Source organism: Rhinatrema bivittatum, chromosome 2, assembly GCF_901001135.1.
Source record: "Rhinatrema bivittatum chromosome 2, aRhiBiv1.1, whole genome shotgun sequence".
In the NCBI taxonomy this organism is placed as follows: Eukaryota; Metazoa; Chordata; class Amphibia; order Gymnophiona; family Rhinatrematidae; genus Rhinatrema; species Rhinatrema bivittatum.
The window spans coordinates 143,994,433-144,018,668 of NC_042616.1; the positions used below are offsets into that span (position 1 = coordinate 143,994,433).

At 47.6% G+C, this 24,236-nt stretch overlaps 1 protein-coding gene across 3 annotated transcripts in view; it reads right to left on the bottom strand.

Annotated features, from left to right (window-relative positions):
• Positions 1–24,236, bottom strand: part of ARMC3 (armadillo repeat containing 3) — a 641,613-nt gene that overhangs the window by 401,366 nt on the left and 216,011 nt on the right. For all 3 annotated transcript variants that reach the window (XM_029588706.1, XM_029588705.1, XM_029588707.1), the window contains exon 4: positions 20,066–20,191. In XM_029588706.1, coding sequence (XP_029444566.1) covers positions 20,066–20,191 — 126 coding nt within the window. The remainder of the gene's footprint in view (positions 1–20,065; positions 20,192–24,236) is intronic.

Genomic DNA, 24,236 nt, shown 5'->3' on the forward strand with positions numbered 1-24,236 from the left:
GGCGGTAAAAATTGGCGAAGCCTAGGAAACGCTGGAGAGCTTTTACTCCCAAGGGTTGGGGCCAATTCTTGATGGTGGATACTTTCTCTGGATCCATGCGGAATCCGGTGGAAGAGATGATGTACCCTAGGAAGGGCAAGGACTCTTGCTCGAACTGGCATTTCTCAAGTTTGGCATACAAGTGATTCTCCCTTAACCTCAGCAGAACTTGACGAACGTGTTGGTGATGTGACTCAAGGTCCCGAGAGTAGATTAGGACGTCGTCTAGATATACGATGACGGAGGTGTATAACAGATCGCGAAGTACCTCGTTCATAAGATTTTGGAACACCGCCGGGGCATTACAGAGTCCAAATGGCATGACAAGGTACTCACAATGACCTTCCCGGGTATTGAAAGCGGTCTTCCACTCGTCTCCCGGGCAGATCCTTACGAGATTGTGCGCCCCTCTGAGGTCCAGTTTGGTGAATACTCGGGCCCCTTGAAGACGATCCAGGAGCTCCGGGATCAAGGGCAACGGGTAGCGATCTCGACGGGTGATCTGTTTCAGGCCCCGATAATCGATACAGGGGCGAAGGGACCCGTCCTTTTTCCCTACGAAGAAGAAGCCGGCCCCCGCTGGAGAGTTAGATGGTCTGATAAAGCCCTGTTCCAAGTTCTCTTTAATATAAGCTGACATAGCCTGGGTCTCCGGCAGAGACAAAGGGTAGACTCTCCCACAGGGCGGTGTGGCTCCTGGCAGCAGGTTGATTGCGCAATCGAAGGGTCGGTGCTCCGGGAGTAGTTCCGCTTTTTCTTTAGAGAAGACGTCCTTGAAGGCGTGATACTGCGGTGGTACCGTCAACGGGGTTGTAAGGAGAGGAAGTGTTTGCAGAGGACGAGCGGGAAGACAATGTTGGACACATGCGGGTCCCCAGGACGTGATCTGAAGTGTACTCCAATCTATCACTGGCGAGTGTTCCCTGAGCCAGGGTAAACCCAGGATGACTGGATGGATAGACTTCTCCAGAATAAGGAACGAAATCTCCTCCTTATGCAGGACGCCGACCTGAAGCTTCAGAGGACACGTGCGCGTAGAGATGGTACCAGGAAGCGGAGTCCCATGGATGGAAGAGACTCGCACGGGCGGTTCTTGGGGCTGGACCCCGAGCTGAAGTTGCTGCACCAGGTCTCGAAGGATGAAATTCCCCCCGGACCCAGAGTCAAGCAGGGCTAAGGCGTCAAATCCTCCCTCCGAGAGGCACAGCCTTACCGGTACGGTACATGGGGAGTGGGGTGATGTACTGCCTAGAATCAACTCCCCACTTGACTCTAGGTTCGGGCGTTTCCCGGACGCTCAGTACAGCAGGCCAGGAAGTGCCCCTTGCCCCCGCAGTAGAGACACAGTCCCTGGGAACGACGGCGCCTCCACTCTTCGGAAGACAGGGGACCCCGGCCCAATTGCATGGGTTCTTCTGCCGAGGCGGTCGTGGATGCGGCCGGTGAGGACTGGATACGGGGCGGAGTGGTCCTGCGGGCGGTTTGCCCCTGAGTGGGCCTTCGCTCCCGGAATCGACGTTGAATTCGTCGGTCTACCCGGCCGGCCAGCTCGATGAGCTCTTGAAGGTCATCCGGAAGGTCCCGACCTGCGAGCTCGTCCTGGAGACGTGGGGAAAGCCCTTCCAGAAAAATGCCGTGCAAGCTGTCCGCTCCCCACGCCAATTCTGTGGCCAGAGTCTGGAACTCCATGGCGTACTCCTCCAGTGGCCGGTTCCCTTGCCTTAGCTGAAGCAGTTCTGAGGTGGCCGTGGCGGACCGAGAGGGTTCATCGAAGACTCGGCGGAAGGATTGAATGAACTGTACCAAATTGTTTAGTCGGGAATCCTGGCGTTCCCAGAGGGCCGACACCCAAGACAACGGCCTCCCATCCAGGAGGGAGATTATGTACGTCGTCTTGACCCGATCGGACGGGAACTGTGCTGGCAGCAAGTCGAAGCGGATGTAACACTGGTTGAGGAAGCCGCGGCACGCCTTAGGATCCCCAGAATACCGGGATGGAGCCGGCATCTGTACGGGAGCGGAAGGTCCGGTACTAGCCTGGGAAGTGGATACCCCAGCGCTGGCAGCCGAGGCCCCCTCCACGCGGTCCGCTAGCCGTTGCACTGTGGACGTCAGGGTGTCGAGGCAAATCTGTTGCTGCTGTAGCTTCTGGGCAATGCCCGGTATAGCCTTCAAGCCGGCAAGGTCCGCCGGGTCCATGGCCTTGCAATCTGTTAGCTTCGTGGACCCTTGGGCCGATCGGAACCATAGGATGGAATGCTGTGCGGGTTCGCCGCTGAGGTCCCGACCGGGAGGCGGCAGAGGCAGACTCGTAGATGGCCGGAGGAAGAAGCACGGGGCCCTATGCGACCAAGGGCTCAGGAGAGGAATGAGGTGAAAGTCAGACTGGCCTGGCGGTAGGAGATCTTCGCCCTGGAAGCCGGTACTCCCCCGAGAGGAGCTCGTAAGAGTCCGGCCGCTGGGACTTAGGAGATTCACCCTGGAAGCTGGTGTCGCCCCAGGAGGAGCCCGTAGGGACCCGGCCGCTGGGACTTAGGAGGGTCCTCGGAGATGGAGTCCGTGGGTCGTACCTCACCAGGCCAGAGTCAGGCGCCAGAGAATCACCGTCAGCCAATCCGAGTCAGGAACCAGAGAATCACCGTCAGACAATCCGAGTCAGGAACCAGAGAATCACCGTCAGACAATCCGAGTCAGGAACCAGAGAAGCACAAAGAAGACACAGGAACTCCGCAACTGGAACAGGAACAACCTGGGAACCTCGTTGCAAGGCAGGGAGATCCTGGACTGCAGGGCTTAAGTAGCCCTGTAGCGTGTGACGTCATCCAGGAGAGGATCCGGGCTTTCCCGCGCTGGACCCTTTAAATGAAGGGCAGGGACGCGCGCGCGCGCGTCTAGGGGGCGGAGCCAGCCGCGGGGAAACGCCGGCGAAGAGGAGGAAGCCGGAGTGTAGTGCCCGAGGGCCCTGCAGGCCCGAGTGAGGTCGGCACGCGATGGGGACGCTGCGCCCGAGGTCCCCGCAGCCCGGGAAGGGGGGAGCCCGAGGCGGAACCGCGGCAGGGTGAGCGCTGGTCCCGGAGCCGTCCCGGGACCGCAACAGGGAATGCTTGCTCCAAAAGTAGCATCTTCTTTCACAAAACATCTAATCTATAATGGTTTGCAAAAGAATATAAACACAACCATTCAGTTTCAGTTTTACAAATGTCTATCGGATGAACAACTACCACTTCTGCCCAAGAAGATGGAGATCTTGTGGAATGGACTCTGATAATTTCTGGAGCCTGTCGTTCCTTTAATATGTATGCTAAAGATATCATTTCCTTAATCCATCTTGCTAAAGTAGCTTTTGATGCTGCTTTACCTTAATGAGGTCCTCCAAATAAAATGAATAATTTATCCGATTTACAAAATTAATTTGTGATTTCTAAATATTTAATAAATATGTCATATATTTTTACCTTCACATTCATCCTCTGAAAATTCTGACTGAGTTAAATAAAAACTTGCAACCACTTTCAATAAATATGAAGCAACTGGACAAATTATTACTGAATTTTTGGTAAAATTTAAAAATGGATCCCTATAGATAATGCCTGAATCTCTAAAATGTATCCTGATGACATTACTGTAACCAGAAAGACTATCTTTAATGTTAGATCCTTAATAATAGCAAGTTTCAATGGTTTGAAAGGTTTTGATGTAAGTGCTCTTAATACCAAATTTAGATTCCACTGTGGCAGAATTACAAGGAAATTGTGGATGTAACATTTTGCCCCCATGCAGGAAATGAGTGACATCCAGATGGGATATGACAGAATTTCTTTTAATTCTACTTATATATGATATTGCTGCTATCTGAACTTTTAAAGAATTTAATGCTAGACCTTTTCTTAACTTTTATGTAAAATGGATAAAATATATGGTATATTTGCCCACCAAGGAAATATTGAACAATTTATGCAATGTTCTTCAAAAAAACCCACACATGTATATATTCTAGTGATGTTGAATTCCTTCTAATTTTTAACAAAGAAGAAATCGCAGAGCGAATAGCCTTTTTTACATAATGTTGACTTTTCAAATGCCATGCTCCAAGATAAAATGGAGACAAATCTACCATTATGTTTGGATCTTGGATAAAAGAAACTAGGAATGTGACAGCTTTAGAGGTTGATCGATTATTATTAGTTCTGCCTACGATGGCCTCCTTAGCCAATCTGCTGCTACTAGAATGACCTGAATCTTTTCCTTCTCTATTTTTCTTATTGATCTTAAGAACATAAGAACCTGCCATACTGGGTCAGACCTAGGGTCCATCAAGCCCAGCATCCTGTTTCCAACAGTGGACAATCCAGGCCATAAGAACCTGGCAAGTACCCAAAAACTAAGTCTATTCCATGTAACGGTTGCTAATAATAGCAGTGGCTATTTTCTAAGTCAACTTAATTAATAGCAGGTAATGGACTTCTCCTCCAAGAACTTATCCAATCCTTTTTTAAACACAGCTATACTAACTGCACTAATCACATCCTCTGGCAACAAATTCCAGACTTCAACTTGTACCTGACCTTGTCTCCAGCCGCCTGCCCTGACTCCAGCTTGAACCTGACTCTGCTTCCAGCTTATTACTTGGACTTGGCCTTTCTTAGGTTCTTGCCTACTTATAAGCCCAGACTTAATGTGTTCCTGATTCTTAGCCTGCTTTAGCCTGTCCGGGCTTCTGGATCCAGGCCCTGTCTTGAGCTCAGCTTTGTTGGACCCTGTGTCTCCACTGCTTCCTGGCTCCTTGCCTCAAACACCCTCCACAGGATCAACCACGCGGTGGCCCACCTAAGACCAGCCGGCCCCAGTACCCAAGGGCTCAACCTGCTGGGAACGAGGGCTGGTATTGGTGAAGCTCCAGTCGGCCTCTGCTTCCTGTTCTGCTCTGCCTCCCAACAGTGGGGACCCATGGGGGCTTCCCCACGGGTAGTGCCCACTCCACCTAGGGCTAAGGGTCCGCCTCGGCAACAGTCTCCATATGGAAACATGACATGCATAGACTTCTGTTCACTTCCTTTAGGTCCAGTATTGGTCTGAATGTTCCATCCTTTTTTGGAATCCTGAAATATAAAGAATAGCATTCTTTTTTTTTGCTCCTAAAATGGAACAGGGCATTTTGCCTTCAACATCAACATGCTTACTTACTTTGGATTTGACTGCCAATTATTTTGTGGGTAGTGTCATGTTCATGGATCCAAGGATCGCCCAGATTTTTCTGAATTCCGTACCTGTGCTGAGGGGTTCCGGTATGAGCACTTCCTGTCACTAATGTGTCGGCTTATAAAGCAAAATTGCTTACCTTGTAATAGGTGTTATCCCAGGACAGCAGGATGTAGTCCTCACATATGGGTGACATCAGTAATGGAGCCCTATGTACGGAAAACCTCTGTAAAAGTTTCTATGAAACTTTTGACTGGCACCAGAGTGCCTACTGAGCATGCCCAGCATGCCATGATATTCCCTGCCACAGGGGTCTCCCTTCAGTCTTGTTTTGTAGCAATTAGCGTTAGCCAAAAATAAAATAATAAAACGTATCGGACCCAACTCCGCGGGGTGGCGGGTGGGTTTCGTGAGGATTACATCCTGCTGTCCTGGGATAACACCTATTACAAGGTAAGCAATTTTGCTTTATCCCAGGACAAGCAGGATGCTAGTCCTCACATATGGGTGATTAGCAAGCTAGAGGCTGAGTCATTATGTTGTGAAGCAACAGTGAAGTATTGTTGAAATGAATCAGCCGAAGATCACAGCAGGTTGGATGTAGAAGGAGTTGGGATTATACTGGAAACAAGTTCTTTAAGACGGATTGTCCATAGGCTGAATCTTGTCTTCCTTCTTTGTCTAAACAGTAGTGAGTTGTAAAAGTGTGAAGAGAACTCCATGTTGCTGCTTTACAAATGTCCAGAATAGGCACAGAGCGAAGGTGTGCTACTGAGGTTGACATTGCTCTGACTGAGTGTGCTTTTACTCGCCCTTGAAGAGTAAGGCCTGCTTTTTCATAACAAAATTGTATGCAATCTGCTAACCAGTTTGACAGAGTATGCTTACCCACTGCTTTACCTGGTTTGTTTGGATCATAGGAAACAAACAGCTGACTGGATTTCCTTTGGGCTGTTGTGCGGTTTAAATAGAAGGATAACGCACGTTTACAGTCCAAAGTGTGTAAGGCTCTTTCACCCTGATGGGAATGAGGCCTAGGAAAGAATGTTGGTAAAACTATTGATTGGTTCAAGTGAAATTCTGTGACAACCTTAGGAAGGAATTTTGGATGTGTACGTAGGACTACTCTGTCATGTAGGAACTTTGTAAAAGGTTCGTATGTGACTAGAGCTTGTAGTTCGCTGACCCTCCTAGCTGATGTAATGGCTATGAGAAATACCGTTTTCCAAGTAAGGTATTTAAGGTCACAGGTATTTATGGGTTCAAATGGAGAACGCATAAGTCTAGTTAATACTACATTCAGATCCCATTGTATGCTTGGGGAATGAACTGGAGGTTTAATGTGAGTTAGTCCTCTCATGAATCTACTTACGAGAGGCTGTGTAGAAATAGGTGCATCTCCCAGCTTGTTATGGTAAGCTGAGATTGCACTTAAGTGTACCCTTACAGATGATGTCTTAAGACCAGAGTCTGAGAGATGGTAAAGGTAATCTAGTAGCGAGGTAGTGGGGCAAGTGAAAGGATCTAAATCTTTCTGAGTGCACCACAATGTAAACCGTTTCCATTTGTAGGAATAATTCTTTCTAGTGGAAGGTTTACGTGAAGCTATAAGTACTTGAGATATAGTGGTTGGAAGGTTGAGTGGTTGCAAGATCAAGTTTTCAACATCCATGCTGTCAGGGATAGAGATTGAAGGTTGGGATGGCGCAGCTGACCCTGTTCCTGAGTTATGAGATTGGGAGCTACTCCCAGGCGAATTGGATCCCTGATTGAGAGATCTAGCAGTGTGGAAAACCATACTTGTCGAGGCCAATATGGGGCTATGAGTATCATTGTCCCCTTGTCCTGTTGGAGTTTCACTAGTGTTTTGGTTATGAGTGGAATCGGTGGATACGCGTATAACAGGCCTGAATTCCAATGGCGAGCAAAGGCGTCCCTTGGTAGGCTGTTCCGCTGCCAGAGGAGAGAGCAGTAATTGTTCACTTTGTAGTTCAGATGGGATACAAAGAGATCTATTGTTGGTTGACCCCAGCGTTGAAATATCTTGGTTGCTAACGTTGGGTCTAGAGACCACTCGTGTGGTTGGAAGTGACAGCTGAGGCGATCCGCTACTGTGTTGTGGATGCCTGCTAGGTAGGTGGCCCGTAGTAGCATTGAGTGTGTTAGGGCCCAGTCCCAAATTTGAGCTGCTTCCTGACAAAGGAGGTACGATCCTGTACCTCCCTGTTTGTTGATGTACCACATGGCTACTGTGTTGTCCGTTTGGATCAGAACAGTCTTGAGTGAAAGGCAGTCCTTGAACGCATGTAGAGCATAGCGTATAGCTCGAAGTTCCAGAAAGTTTATTTGAAAGGAGGCTTCTTGCTTTGTCCATGTGCCTTGTGTCTTTAGGTGAGCAATGTGCGCTCCCCACCCCAAGGTGGACGCATCTGTAGTTAAAGTCACTTGTGGAACTGGTTGCTGGAAAGGTAGGCCTTTTAGCAAGTTGATCGTTGATGTCCACCAGAGAAGAGAAGATCTTAGATCTTGTGTGATATGAATGGGAGTGGACAATGGTTGAATGGCTTGAATCCATTGAGATTTGAGTGTCCATTGCGTTAGTCGCATGGTGAGCCTGGCCATGGGAGTGACATGGACTGTTGAGGCCATGTGGCCGAGTAGGGTGAGGCACTGATGAGCTGTAACTCGAGACTGATTGCGAACAGAGTGCGCTAGGAGAACGAGCGCTTGAGCACGGTCTCTTGGAAGAAAAGCTTTCGCTGTGATGGTGTTGAGATCTGCACCTATGAACTGCAACTGGTGAGATGGTGTGAGATGGGATTTCTCGTAGTTGATGAGAAATCCCAAGGAGTGAAGCAACTTTATTGTGAGCTGGAGTGAAGTGAGAGCTCCGCTTTTTGTTTGACTTCTGATGAGCCAGTCGTCCAAGTAAGGAAACACATGTACTCTTTGCTTGTGAAGATGTGCCACCGCTACTGCAAGACACTTTGTAAACACTCGAGGTGCTGAGGCCAGGCCGAATGGTAGTACCCGATATTGGAAGTGTTGTCCTTCGACCAGAAATCGTAGGTACTGTCGATGAGGAGGAAAGATGGGAATGTGAGCGTAAGCGTCTTGGAGATCCAGAGAGCAGAGCCAATCCCCTTTTTGGAGAAGAGGTAGCATGGTGCCCAACGATACCATCCTGAATTTCTCTTTCTTTAGAAATTTGTTGAGACTTCTGAGGTCCAGGATAGGACGTAGGCCCCCGGTTTTCTTTGGAATGAGGAAATATCGGGAGTAGAATCCTCTGCCCCACTGAGGCCTGGGAACTGTTTCTATGGCCCTGGCATTCAGAAGGGTGGATAATTCTGCTTGTAGGATTGTGGAGTGATGAGACACTGTCCAAGATGAAAGAGGAGGATTTTCGTTTGGTACAGTGAGGAAATCCAAGCGGTACCCTTGAGCTGTAATTGAGAGTACCCATTGGTCTGTTGTGATGGAGGTCCAAGTTTGATGGTAATGAGATATTCGACCTCCGACAGGTAATTGTGGACAAGGATTTTGGGAAGGGCTCCTGCTCTCTGGCTGGTTTTCAAAAGCCTGATGTGGATGCCGTAGGCGCAGGCTGCTGAGGCCTAGCAGGTCTTTGTCGAGGTTGTGACCGTTGTGTAGGCCGTTGTTGTCTGGACCTGGTTGCCGGAGGATAATATCGCCTAGGGCGATAGTATGGTTTCCTGGGTTCTCTTCTAGGAGGCCTCCTAGAAGGTTGGTGTGTCTCTTGAGGTAGCTGAGACAGCTGTTTAAGGGTTTCCGTGTGGTCCTTAATGGTTGCCACTGCCTCTTTGACTTTGTCACCAAAGAGGTTTTCCCCTAGGCAAGGTAGGTCTGCCAACCGTTCTTGCACCTCTGGTCTAAGTTCCGATGATTTTAACCAGGCCCATCTTCTAGCTGTGATTCCTGACGCTGATAACCGGGAGGCTGTTTCAAAGGAATCATAAGTGGCCCTCACCTCGTGCTTGCCCGCTTCTAGGCCTTTATGCACGAGTCTTAGGAAACCGTCCTGAAGCTGATCAGGTAATTGTTGTGACAGTGTTTCAACCTGTTTCCACAGGTCACGCTGGTACTGGTTCATAAACAGTTGGTAAGAATTTATTCGTGATACCAGCATTGCTCCTTGGAAGATTTTCCTTCCTAAATTGTCCAGGAACCGACTATCCTTTCCGGGAGGTGTGGAGGCATGTTGTTTTAACCTTTTAGCCTTTTTCTGGGCTGACTCGACCACTACAGATTGATGTGGTAATTGAGATTTTTGAAACCCTGGAATGGGTTGAACCAGATAAGTGGCATCAGCACGTTTATTGACTGCTGCCACAGAACCAGGGTGCTCCCACATCCTATACATTAATTCTTGCAAGACCTCATGCACTGGAATGGCAAGTATTTCCTTAGGAGGGTCTACGAACTGAAGGACCTCCAAGGTCTTTTGTCTGGTGTCTATCTCTGAGAGGAGGGAGAATGGAATTGTTTCAGACATCTCCTTTATAAAATTAGAGAATGAAAGATCCTCCGGTGGTGATTTTCTCCTGTCCTCTGGTGGTGAAGGCTCAGAGAGGATATCTTCTTCAGATGACAGATCTGAGTCAGTAGCGGTATCAAGAGGATGCCCTGTTGGCCTAGGAGGCTTAAAGGGGATCTCAGAGACTGGTGTATGTGGTCTGATGGGTGGTATGATACCTGATGGACCAGGTAATGGTTCCTGATGTTGATCAGAATCGAAATCCTGAGGTGAAGATGAGAAGACTTGGATGAGGGAATCCAATTTGTCCATTAAAGGTTGAAATATGGACGAATCCTGACCTGGCATCGATGGTGCCATCAGGGCCGGTGGCCGAATTGGAACCGATGGCATTTGCGGCATATACGCCGGAATCTGCGGCATCGGCATCGACTGTATCGATGGTTGCGGCATGGAGAGCACCGGTGTTGGAATCAACGGCATCGACAATTGCGGTGATTTCCCTGGAATCGGCATCGAGGGTACTGGTGTTGGAATCGGCGATATTCGCAGGACCGGTGTCGAGGGTAGAACTGGCGTAGGAGGCCGTGGCATCGCTTCGATGAAAGCATCCCTGACCGCTTGACGTATGTAGACGTCAAGTTCCGCCCGCATGGATGATGAAAACAGAGCACCCATGGGGGGAGGCGGTGGCGGCGATATCGGTACTTCCTCAGGGCCCTGAGGAGGCACGGTTCCCTGCGCCGGAATCGGCGGGGATCGCCCTGTCGATGGCTCGTAAGCCTTACCCTGGAGCCGAGGTTTCTTAGTCGGTGTACCGTCTTCCGTCGATGGCTCGCCGGGTATCGGGGCAGCGGATGCCGTATGCGGCCTACGATGCCGATGGCGATGCTTTTCTTTTTCGCGGGCTTTTTCACTGCCCGATGTTGACGCCCTGGACGATGGCGAGGGGGAGGAAAGTGGAGCGTCTCCCGACTCACCTGGCTGTCGTTTTTTGAAGACGACTTTTCGAATCGACCCAGCCAGAGACGATTTGGTTGAGGTGGATGGAGCCGAAACAAGTTGTATTTTGAACAACTGCTCCATTTTGTCCAGTCGCAGACGTTGGCCCTTCGAGGTCATCGTACCACATAAGGGACAAGCCTTAACATCATGCCCTTCACCGAGACAGAGGACACAGTCCTGGTGAGGGTCTGTGATGGACATGTTCCTGGTGCATTTCGGACATTTTTTGAAGCCTGAGGCCATTTTGGGGCCGGACAGCCGTCGACGGCCAATGACTCAGGACAAAAAATTTGGAAAAAAAGGCGGAACGGAACCGCGAAAATGGTAAAAACTTACCGCGATGGAAATACTGAGGGAGACCCTTTGCGGTTTGAAGTTTTTTAAAGTTTTCCGTGAGGAAAAGTTGTGGAGAATTCCACAGGACTCCTAACAACCGCGAGGCTAATTGCTTCGCGGAAAAAAGAAGACTGAAGGGAGACATCTGTGGCAGGGAATATCATGGCATGCTGGTCATGCTCAGTAGGCACTCTGGTGCCAGTCAAAAGTTTCATAGAAACTTTTACAGAAGTTTTCCGTACATAGGGCTCCATTACTGATGTCACCCATATGTGAGGACTAGCATCCTGCTTGTCCTGGGATAAGAACCAATCACACATTCATCTATCCTCCCCTCATTTCCTTTCCTATTGTAGTTTATTTCTATATAAACAGCATTAATACTTGGAGAGATTAATTATATAAAAAAGGTGATTATATTTTCGCTTAGCAATAATAAGAGAGATTACAAAAAAGGCATTGTATGAATACAAGTAGTAAAGTGTATAAAAGCAAAGCTAAGCTGTACATATATATACACAAATTGGTAGCAGTGTATTTCCATGAATTGGCTTTCCAGTCAGGCAGGCAAAGCAGTCACTGCACAAGGTTGGAAATCGTGGGCAGCGCCTGGGGGCCTTCACGCACAAGCCTATATTTGGGTTGGGAGCTTGCTGGGTCTCTGTTTTCCTGGTCCTTATTACTGTCTTTTATGCTTACCGGGTGTATTATCCTGCCCCTATCACTGCCCCCTTGTTGCGTCACAAAGTTCTTCCCACTCTGTCCTTAAGACTCTTCCTCTCACTGGGGTGATTCACAATGACATGCCCTTCTTTTCCTGCCTCTGCCCTTTCCCTCCCCATATGCCTTTCTGTTTTACTTGCTGGCTTCACCATTTTACCATTTCTGGTACAGCTATTATTTACTATCTACTGTTTTTCCACAAATGTTTACTATTATAGGGTTTTGAAACTCATTTTTACTTCCCTGTCCATTTTGCTCATAGTATGAGAAAGTTATTTACATGCAGCATAGTGCCTGTATTGTATACTTATGCTGTTCTTACATAAAGTTACAAAGCAAACAGGAAATTAGCACTAATCACTGTAACTGCAAGAAACGAGCAAAAAGATGTCATAGCATCTAACACAGACAGGCTTTTTCCCATCTTTATATTAGTCCTAGGCAATATATTTGTTCCTCTGTATGCTTTATGCACCACACAGGGATACCACCATGGCAAGTTCATGTAAACTTCCTGAATTCAGTTTTGCTAATTCCAATGCATATCTCTTCCAAGATCCATTGATCAGAGATTATCTGGATCTACTCTTGGCAAAATTGTTGAAACTGACCACCTATCTGCTGCACTAAAGAGTGGATCCACAAATCTTCATTGGAATGAAGGTTTTGTTCTGATAAATTTACTGTTTTGGGCCTTGACTTTCTTGCTCCTCAAAAGAACTGTGTTCTTCCCCTAAACCCAGTGGCCTGTGTGACAAACGGCTTCCCTGGTCCATATCTTATGTCCCATGATTGTCCTAGACCTCTGCATGTATAAAAATGTATCCTACTTTTGTCTTCTGGTAATCTTTGGGGTTTTTGATTCCCCAAGCTTTAGACTAAATTTCCAAGTTCCTTTCCAAACAAAGGTTTTACCCTAAAGGGAAGCTTGCATAAGCGTGTTTTTGACCAAGAGTCAGCTGCCTATTGACAAAGCCAAAGTTGCCTTCTAGCTTCTACTGATGAAGTTAATGACTTTGAAGAAGTCCATATAAGATCATAAAGGCTATCTGAAAGATATGCTGCTGCCGATTCCAATCGAGCTGATTATTTTCTGGGAGTTGTTACACCCAGTGCAAGATTACTCTAACTATATAACTATTACAAATACTAGTATGTAATGAAAGAGCTAATTGTTGTGTCCCGGAAGTGGATCCTTAGGCCGACCGGCGAAGAGAGACGGTCGGGAGGCAGATCACGCACAGCCGAAGAAGGATCTTCACCTGGAAACCCGAGACGCCCCCAGAGGAGCTGTCGACGTCCGGGTCGCTAGGGCTTAGGTGGCTTCGCCCTGGAAGTCCGAGGTCCCCCCAGGAGGAGCCCATAGGGACCCGGACCGCTGGGACTTAGGTGAGACTATGAGCCGAGGTCACAGCAGGCAGCAGAAGACAGAAGCGTGGAGACGTACCGAGGTCTAGGCAGGCAGCAGAAGTAAGAAGCGTGGAAACGTACTGAGGTCAAGGCAGGCAGCAGAAGTCAGAGGCGTGGAGACGTACCGAGGTCAAGGCAGGCAGCAGAAGTCAGAAGCGTGGAGACGTACCGAGGTCAAGGCAGGCAGCAGAAGTCCGAAGAACAGGAACAGGAACAGGAACGCTGAAACTGGCAGGCAGGATCAGGAACAGCAACTAACACTCAGGAGCGACCACGTTGCAAGGCAAAGCAGGAAGGAGCACTGCAGGCTTAAATCCCCCGCCGGCGCTGACGTCAGGGAGAGGGCGGTTCAGCACTTCCGGGTGCTGGACCTGTAAAAGGACGGCCCTCGCGCGCGCGCGTTCCCTGCAGGGGGGAGGAGTCACGATCGGGCCTTGGCAGCGTCTCCCTCGTGGAGACGCCGCTGCCATGCGGCCAGGCCGGCCCCGAATCCCGCGGCTCGCGGCAGTGCGGAGGGAACCCCGGTGGAGGTAAGGACCCGGTCGCTAAGGCGGCGACTGGGGCTGCAACACTAATGTTGAAAATACATCGTTGTATTATTTCTATCTTCCTATCCTGCGAATCCTTACATTTTGTGCATCCTTTGACAGAGATAGTTTTTCTGGTTACTTCAAAGACCATAGCATCAACTTTGGTATCTGAAAAAGGAGTTCTAAACCATAATAAGAAAGGGGATATAGTTTTGATACTTTGGTTTTCTGTATCCAGGCTATGGTAACTCCCATGCAATTAATAACATACTATATTTTCTATTCCAGAATGAAGTTGTTTTGTTAACTCCTTTAACAAACTGATCACAATCTGGGGGTTTCTTCCATTTTGCTTTCTGAGATTCTAAGTCATGAAATCACTTGTGAAATTAATGCTGCATTCTTATCTTTGTGGAAGAATCTAAAACTAGATCTTCCTTCAGACTGAATTTCCCCTTCATAATCACAACTACTCCCTTCATATAGATCCTCATAATCCAAAAATGGAGAATCAGAAGATTTAGGAAATTTACTCCACCGGTATCAGCTAAACGTTTCTTTCTTTTTTGAAATGGAAAAGAATATATTTGGGTGCTTTCCTGTAACTTATGTGCTGCTGGAATCGCAGAAAATGTTCTTTTACCAGGCTTCAGTAAAGCATAAAAAGCCTGGTATAGGAATTTGAAAATCTCAGGGGAGATTTCTCCAGTAGTGAGCAAGCTAGTATCCAAATCTAAATCCAATGCATGACTGATCTTACGAGTTAAAACTGAAGGTTCAGAATTTTTACTTCTCTTTACCTGTGCTGAAAATCATGTGGATTGTTTTCAATATGGCCACGTTTCATCATCAGTGGGTTCCTCGCTATCCCTGACTACTCTCTCTTCAGCTTGGGGTATTAATGTAGAACGTGTCCCAGTCTCTGAAGCCCCTGTTTTTTGTCACTAGTTCTAAATCATTTTTATCATGGAAGCAAGTCACACATAAAGAAAGCCTATCGCACCCACAACTTGTCTGCCATAGCAGGAGAGTCATCAGACCTCGCTTGGGCATTAGTATACTAAAATATAGGGCTTTCAAGATTAAACACTCAACCAATACGCAGTTACTGTCAATCAAAATGCACTCACAGTAGCTTACCTCTGCCCTCAAGGAACAAAAACTCTTTATTTCTTGAGAGAAAAATATAAAGTGAGAATAGAAGAAGAGACAATAACTAGAGGATCCTCTTTTTATCCTTTTCCTTAAATTAGATTTCCCTTTTGTTGCGAGCACAGGGTGTGGTCGCTTGCTTGAGAGAAAGTGAGCCCTTGATCACAGCACAACCTCAGGGCAATGCTCCAAGGTAAGCACCATTTGAGGCCAGCGTATCCAAACACGGGCTACACTAGAATCATAGCTTGGACTTGAAATGTAGCTTGGACTTGAATTGTACGTCTAATGCCTCCATTGATCCCATACACACAGAGTGAAACCCAACAACGCAATGCTGGTCTCTAGGGTAGCCCTCCAGCCACTCGATAGCCCTTTCGGACCTGCTGCTTGGAACAGTGAGTATGTCAGGATAGACAAAGGCTGAGGACAAGACCTGGCATGATGTTGAACATGGATGAAGACACTGAAAGCTTGGAACTTGGATGAAGACTGGGAACATGGATGAAGACTCTGGAGATAAGGAACATGGACGAAGGCTCTGGAGACCAGGAACATGGATGAAGGCTCAGGTTCATGTTAGAATTCAGCTTCAATGTGCACTGCACTGCAGCATGCCCTACAAACCCGAGGGCTGGTCTTGGACCACGCTGTCCCGCTGTGTGCCCTACACAACCTGCCGCAGGTTGGTCGCAGATCATGCCAGGAGTGAGACAGGCTTGGGACTGAGACTCGGATGAAGACAGGAGCCAGGACATCCCTTGGAATGAGGAATATGGCTTGGAATGAGGAACAAGGAGATCCGCTGGCTGGACAAGCTCCACAAGACCTGGAACTAGGAACATGACTAGGAAATTGAAACTTGACTTGGAACTCTAAAAACAAGAATGGACTCTGAGGCCTTGATCCAAAGAAGACGGACTTAAAGTCAGGCCTTGTGCCATGTGCGCCCTACACAGCCCCCTATGGGCCGGTCGTGGACCACATCACTGGTACGCCTGGAAGAGGGATGAGAGAGGATCTAGAAGGCAGACCTTGGAACAAAGACAGGAACATCAGGAACTTGACTGAAGATTCAGAAAACTTGGACAAGACGAGGACTCAGAAGACTTGGATGAGGAACTAATGAGAAACCAGGAACATGAAACAGGCAACAAGAAGGAGCTCCGGCAAAGAACAAGGAGACTAGGAATATCCAAGAAGAACATGAAGACCATCAAGAGAGACATATGGCCACAGCAGACCCTGCAGAATGAAAAGCCATGGATTACCATGAGAGTCCCTTGTGAAGGCCCCGAGGAATTGGCAGAGAGCCCTTTTATAGGGCTGCAGGAATGACAAGGCAGGATGTTATCAGAAAGAGCTGCAGGGCTGTTCCTACTAGTGGCCCTTTAAATTGAAAGAAGAGGTGCACTCACGCACCTAGAAGACGCCGGGGAGAGCTGGAGCTGAGAGATGTCGATGGCTCCCAGGCTACGAAGATGGCAGAGTTGGCGGGGCTCCCTGCCATGAAGATAGACAGCGTCGGTGGTGTTCCCACCGCGAAGAACAGGCAGTGACAGTGGCATCATGGCTGGCGGCTCAGGGCCATGAAGATCAAGGGACAGCAACTGCGGGTCCAACCATGAAGCGCCAGCATTGGTGGCACTCGGGCCATGAAGAAGCAGGCATCAACGGCACTCCATGCCACAGGGAAAGTATAAGGCTGGCTTCCAGCTGGCAGAAAGATGACAGTCTGCTTGCGGGCTTGTCCTGCAGCAGCAACGCAACACTTTTGAGCTCTACAAAGATCCTCAATGGGACTGGGAACTACAGCATCAGGGCTCACAAACTCTTACTCAAAAAGGTGCCTGGCCCACAAACAGCTATATAAGTTGCAGTTAAAAGTGTACTTCTTATCTAAGCTATTTTAACACAAATTTTAATTTAAAACCATTATGGAATGTACTACAGCACTAACAATATTTATTTTATTTATTTATTTAAGGCTTTTATATACCGACTTTCTTGATACAGATCAAATCAACTCGGTTTACATCGAACTAAGCAGAAATATAACCAACAATTCAACAAGAGTCATTTAGAAGGAGCATAAAAGTTACATTATAACAAGGTTGCCTTAACAGGGAGGAGGAAAAAAAGAGGGGGAGAACGAAAGATAAATAATTATATACAATAAGTTAAGTTACTATATACAATGGAGTATGGGATGGAGGCAGAGGCCGAACCTCATGATAAAATGTGAGCAAGCTTAGCGTTTTGAGTATTTACATAAGAGATATGATGATTCTAAATCAGATTGTAGAACTAGTATCTGGGAAGGCTCGGCAGAATAGCCATGTCTTTAGTTTCTTTTTGAAAGTTAGTAGACAGGTTTCCTGCCTGAGGTCCGGAGGCATGGCGTTCCAGATGGAAGGTCCTGTGATAGAGAATGTCCTGTCTCTGATGTTTGAGTGGTGAACTATTTTGATTGGGGGAACGTGTAAGGATCCCTTGTAGGCATCTCTTAAGGGTCTGGTCGTCGAGTGCAATTTAAGAGGGTGTGAAAGATCTAATGGAGTTTGATGGTGAATGTTTTTATGGATAATTGTTAGTGATTTATGAAGGATCCTGAAATTTACTGGGAGCCAGTGAAGATCTTTAAGGATGGGGGAGATATGCGCTCTACGATTAGTATTTGTTAAAATTCTCGCTGCTGCATTTTGGAGCAGCTGGAGAGATTTTATAGTAGAAGTCGGTAGACCGTGCAGGATGGAATTGCAGTAGTCTATCTTGGAGAAAAGAATGGCTTGAAGGACAGATCTGAAATCATAATGGAATAGAAGCGGTTTGAGTTTTTTTAAGTACTTGTAGCTTGTAGAAGCACTCCCTTGTTGTTTGTCTTATAAACTGCTTTAAGTTTACGTGACTATCTAGTATAACTCCAAGATCTCGGGCATGGGATATTTGTATGTTAGAATGTAGTTGGTTATGAAAGTGACTGCCTTCAGGGGTGATTAGCAGTAGTTCAGTCTTGGAAGTATTAAGCACCAAGTTAATGCTTGAGAGGTGGTGGTTGATCGTTTGTAGATGAGAGTTCCATAATTTGAGTGTAGAGTCCAGTGATTTGGATATGGGGATTAAAATTTGTACATCGTCGGCATATATATAGAACTTAAGATTTAGATTTGAGAGGACATGGCAGAGAGGGAGTATATAGATGTTAAACAGGATGGGTGATAAGGAGGAGCCCTGAGGAACTCCGAATGGGGCATTAGTATGAGAGGATTCCTTGTTATTGATTTTAACCTTATATCCTCTATTGGTAAGGAAGGAGTCGAACCATTTGAGAGCTGATCCTGCAATCCCTATGTCTGATAGCCGGTTTAATAGGGTATTGTGATTTACAGTATCGAAAGCTGCGGAGATGTCAAGGAGGGCCAGAAGGAATGATTGACCTTTGTCGAAACCGATGTAAATTTGATCAAGGAGGGAGATGAGGAGGGTTTCAGTATTGTGTTCTTTACGGAAACCGTATTGAGATGGGTGTAGAATATTATGGTCCTCCAGGTAGTCTGAAAGCTGCTTATTTACAATTTTCTCCATGATCTTGGCTATAAATGAGAGATTTGAGATGGGGCGGTAGTTATTGAGGTCATCCGGATCCAGATTCGGTTTTTTGAGAATGGGTTTAAGTGTGGCTGATTTGAGAATATCTGGGAATATTCCTTGTGAGAGGGAACAGTTGATAATATTGGCTAGATATTTGGAGATGTATTCTGGTATTAGGATCAGGAATTTAGAGGGGATTAGGTCCAGCGGGTGGGTCGAAGGTTTCATTCTTTTTATCAGATTTTCCACCTCTATAGTGTGGGTTGGGTCAAAGGAATCCAATCTTATGTCTGTGTTCGGTCGGTGGAGGGTAACAAGAGGCAGTGAGTTTGGGTTGGTGGGTAGTTTAGCTAGGGGGTTTGAGATTTTATTCTGAAAGAATAATGCCAGATCATCAGCTTTCAATTGTGCTGTATCGTCAGGAATGATAGGGGGGGCAGTTTTGGTGAGTTCTGATACGTAAGAGAAAAGAGCCTTCGCATCGAATATCATATCGTGGATACGGTGGGCATAGAAATCTCTTTTTGTTCGAAGTGTAGTCGAAGTGTAGTGAAGTTCGAAGTGTAGTGAAGTTCGAAGTTCGAACTGAAGTTCGAAGTGTAGTGAAGTTGCTGGAGATGGCTGGATGTTTGCTAGGGTTCCTGGATGAATGCAGAAGATGGCTGGGTGTTTGCTGGGGATGGCTGGGTGTTTGCTGGGGTTCCTGGATAAATGCAGAAGATGGCTGGGTGTTTGCTGGAGATGGCTGGATGTTTGCTGGGGTTCCTGGATGAATGCTGGAGATGGCTGGATGTTTGCTGGGGTTCCTGGATGAATGCTGAAGATGGCTGGATGTTTGCTGGGGTTCCTGGATGAATGCTGAAGATGGCTGGATGTTTGCTGGGGTTCCTGGATGAATGCTGAAGATGGCTGGGTGTTTGCTGGGGTTCCTGGATGAATGCAGAAGATGGCTGGGTGTTTGCTGGGGATGGCTGGGTGTTTGCTGGGGTTCCTGGATGAATGCAGAAGATGGCTGGGTGTTTGCTGGAGATGGCTGGATGTTTGCTGGGGTTCCTGGATGAATGCTGAAGATGGCTGGGTGTTTGCTGGGGTTCCTGGATGAATGCTTGAGGTGTCTGGCAGTGTGCTGAGGATCCTGGATGAATGCCGAGTGTATTTGGAAAATATGTCTTCCATCTGCTGGAGGCAAAGAATGCAGGCTTTAACTGTCCTACACAACATGTACATAGAGATGATGTTACAGGAATAGGTCATGTGATCTGCCTCCATCTGCAGGGAGAGGGAGATAAACCCTTCATTCTGGACTGGTGGAGCAGGATGAGAAAGGAAGCGGCCCTTTAATGTTTTTAAAAGAAAGTACATTTATGTAAATACATGTTTCATTCTATGCTCTTCTTCAGAGTGCTGGCACATCATAAATCTGTTGACCCCACACAGAGTGCTGTCCCTTCAAAACATCCTGTAGATTTGCAAATCAATATGGCACATACCAATATCTATCCAAAGGACCTCAGTTTTCCTGAAAATTAGAAAATTAATATTTAAGTTTTGGATACTTTAAAAGACAAAAACTGTCCCTTACTGTGAAGCGCCATAACACCACATGCCACACAGGCATTTCTACGCACAAGTCTATCTTCATGCGAGATTAGTTTAGTTAAAGGTTCCACAGCTCCAAGTCCTAGAAGGAACACCTTGTTTTCATCACCTATGAAACAAATTGTCATTAGTTTACTTCATTATTCAGCTTAGTATACTCAGCCATCAAAGCGGTTTCCACACTAAATCATTAACGCCTATATTCAGTATGTATCTTTTATATATTTGTAATATGTTTAGGTTGTCTATGCCTGGGACCCACTTCTGTGGCTCTGGCAGCAATTTAGCACTGTTTGCTAACAAACATGTGTACTTTGCAAAGAGCACATGCTAGGACTGGCTGGCTGAAAGGAGGCAGAGGAAGCAATCAGTTAAAAGACAAAGGATGCCGAAACTTGACAGGTAGGAGGGAAAGGGGAAGAGTGCTCAGATGGGGCCGGGAAAGGAATGTTGGCATCATTGCCCTGCTAATGTTTTATGGGTGTCAGCTTATATATACTACTCAGGTGTCATATAGATGATGAAAGAGCAACTCTACAGCTGCAGATGCAGTGACTCAAGGCCTCCAGCAACTGCAGGAAGCTAGTATGGGTCAAAGCATCTGCAGTGTTTCAAGTCCTGCCTCCCACCAGAGACAGCGTTTGCCCACCAATGCCGCTGATGTGGCATTTCAAGTTCTGCCTCTCCTTCCTCCCAGGCAGCCAAGGTACTTGCCTGTCAATGCAGCAATTGAAGTGGGCCATGCTCACTATGGGGGTCATTTTCTATTGCTTTTGCACGCAAAAAGTCCCTTTTCGCAAGTGATAGCTAGATCGGGGCAGAGTTGGGGCGGAGTCAGCACCAGAAGGGGAGTCGCTGATGGCGAAAAGGTAAGGCCCCTTATCACCGCCAGTAACGCGCCCAAGAGCACCACCTTTCACGGTGGCGCTATTGGTTTGCGAAAGCCAGCAGTGAAAGCACCGCGGTGGTGCGATCGCTGCCGGCTTTCGCAGGCCCGCCCCCCACTTCACCTCCCCCCTCGCCCCTTGGTACCGCGCGATTCACTAAAGCCTGCAATGTTAGAAAGTCCAGGCCTATGCCAACACAAAAGCAGAAGTGCACTGCAGCAGAATGTAGGATCCTCAGTAAGCATGCTGCTGAAGAAGAGAGGAGAAGCTTGGAGCCACCACTAGTAAGAATGAATGTTGTTGCAATGAGGGGGAAGAGGGAGATTCTCTGGGGTATAGGGAGAGATAGAGACATGCTAGGCAGGGATTGAGGGTAGAGATGGGGATGCTGCTGAGTGAGTGAGCAGCAGACGTTGCTCAATATTGTTTTATTGTCGCGGTTTCTGTCCACCATAATAAACTCCAGTATTTACCCAGAAAAATGATGAATCACATATTTCCACTGATAATTTCCTGTTTTTGTTATCGTCATAATAAACCCTGATACATTCCCAAGAAAATCTGAAAAAATAAAAACCAAAATTGAAGGTCCCTACTGATAGTTTAGTTTAGAATTGCCTTTCTTTGGAAGTAACAGCATCTAGTAGGTTGTGACCTTCCCTTTGAAGAGTAAGAAGTACTTTCAAGCAAGGAATAAAAATGTGAGAGTATTTCCTATAAAAAGCAAATAGCCACCTGGTCCTCGATACTTCCTGAGAGCCAATGACTTTACTGCTAGAATTACCTCTGGTACTGTTATTAGTTTATTTAATAAAGCAGTTTGCGCTGTGTCATCTTTTAGGAGTGAGATAGTTAAAAAGGAGAATGTTGCGCCGGAGGTGGATCCTTGGGCCCAGGTGGGGTTGACGCTTCCCGTAGGAAGGCTCCTATGGGTCCCCACCTTCAACAGGCAGAGTGGGCTGATGGCCAGAGGCCGGCTGGCGCTTCACCAATACTAGCCCTCGTTCCCTGCGGGTTGAGCCTTTGCGTACCAGGGCCGGCTGAGTTTAGGTGTGCCTCGTATGTCGTCGTCAATGAATAGGTAGAGAGGACAGTCCGGAGGCAGCAACAGCAAAGCTGGGAAATCTGTACTGGATGAGGCGGAGTTCCGGAGACCCGGGCACCAATAGAACCAAAGTCAGATAGGGGGCGCCTGAGCAAGAACAGACCGAAGCCTGAATAGGCCAAGTCCAGGACGTAGACTGAAGAGGCGTAGTAGAGCAAGCTGGGGTCAGGGCCAAGGCAAGGTTGAGATCTGAGCGAGGAGAAGATCAACGGCGTCGTCAGGCAAAGCAATGGTCTGGGCTTGGAGAAGATCAGTAGCATAGTCAGGCAAAGCAATGAACCGGGCTTGGAGAAGATCAACAGCGTAGTCAGACAACGCAGAGGTCCGGGCTTGGAGAGGATCAGTAGCATAGTCAGGCAATGCAGAGGTCCTGACTTGAAGAGGATTGGTAGCGTAGTCAGGCAACGCAGAGGACCGGGCTTGGAGAGAATCAGTAGCATAGTCAGGCAATGCAGAGGTCTAGGCTTGGAGAGGATCAGTAGCGTAGTCAGGGAATGCAGGGGTCAAGTCCAAGAAGTCAATCCAAAGAAGGGCTAGGAATCAGGAACGCAGGAACGAAGGAAAACAGGAACTGAAACTTGCAGGGATCAGGAACCAGGAATGCAGGAGAATCACCAGGAGGCAACGAAGTACACGACCAGCGTGAAGACCTATTGCAAAGGCGACTATCAGGAGCCGAGTCTAGCCTTAAGTACCGGAGCTTCGGCGACATCATCATCCGGGGCCGCGGCCAAGTTCCTGCTGCAGGCCCTTCTTAAGTGATGCCTAGGGAGGGGCACGGCAGTGTCTTTCCACAGGCCACGTGGAGAGGCCCGTCACGGAGCACAGAGGCCTGTAGCTGGAGCACCAGGGGTGGCCCGAGGACGGAGCCAGCGGCCCACCGCCGCCAGAGACAAGGAACCAGGCGCTTGGTTTGGCAAAGAGAGGTGAGGGGAACGGCTGCATGTCTGCTGCGGTCGGCACACGCAACAGTACACCCCCTTATGCCCCCCCCTTGGAGGTCTGGGTTTGCCCGGATGGGACGATGAAATTGAAGGAGAGGGTTTTTATCCAGGATGTTACGAGCTGGTTCCCACAAATTTTCTTCTGGGCCGTAACCCTCCCAGGAAAGGAGGTATTCCCACCGGCGGTCCCTACGGCGAATATCTAGGGCTTCATGGACCTTTATAGGTAGTGTCGGATTCCGCAACCAGCGGAAATGGTTGGGGAACGTTTCGTGAAGGCCAAGATAGAACCACTGGCTTCAGAAGGGATACGTGAAATGTATTATGGATTTCTAAATTTGGTGGCAGCCGAAGCTGGTTTGTAACTGGTCCAACATGACAAATGATTGGAAAAGGTCCGATGTATCTCGGTGAAAACCTTTGGGAAGGCATCTTAAGCTGAATGTAGCATGTGCTTAACCAGACTTTCTGGCCAGGAAGAAACTCAGGTGCAGAGCGTCGATGGATATCCGCAGACTTCTTGGCCCGGGATGCGACTTGGCGTAAGCGAAGATTCGTCTGATTCCAGAGTACCTTGAAGGCATCTGCAGTAGCTTGCATAAGAATATGCCATAAGAAGAAGAAAATGCCATACTGGGTCAGACCAAGGGTCCATCAAGCCCAGCATCCTGTTTCCAACAGTGGCCAATCCAGGCCATAAGAACCTGGCATGTACCCAAAAACTAAGTCTATTCCATGTAACCATTGCTAATGGCAGTGGCTACTCTGTAAGTGAACTTAATAGCAGGTAATGGACTTCTCCTCCAAGAAGTTATCCAATCCTATTTTTAAACACAGCTATACTAACTGCACTAACCACATTCTCTGGCAACAAATTCCAGAGTTTAATTGTGCGTTGAGTAAAAAAGAACTTTCTCCGATTAGTTTTAAATGTGCCCCCTAGTCTTTCTACTATCCGAAAGAGTAAATAACCGATTCACATCTACCCGTTCTAGACATCTCATGATTTTAAACACCTCTATCATATCCCCCCTCAGTCGTCTCTTCATGCTGGGTCAGACCATGCTGGGTCAGACCAAGGGTCCATCAAGCCCAGCATCCTGTTTCCAACAGTGGCCAATCCAGGCCATAAGAACCTGGCAAGTACCCAAAAACTAAGTCTATTCCATGTTACTGTTGCTAGTAATAGCAGTGGCTATTTTCTAAGTCAACTTAATT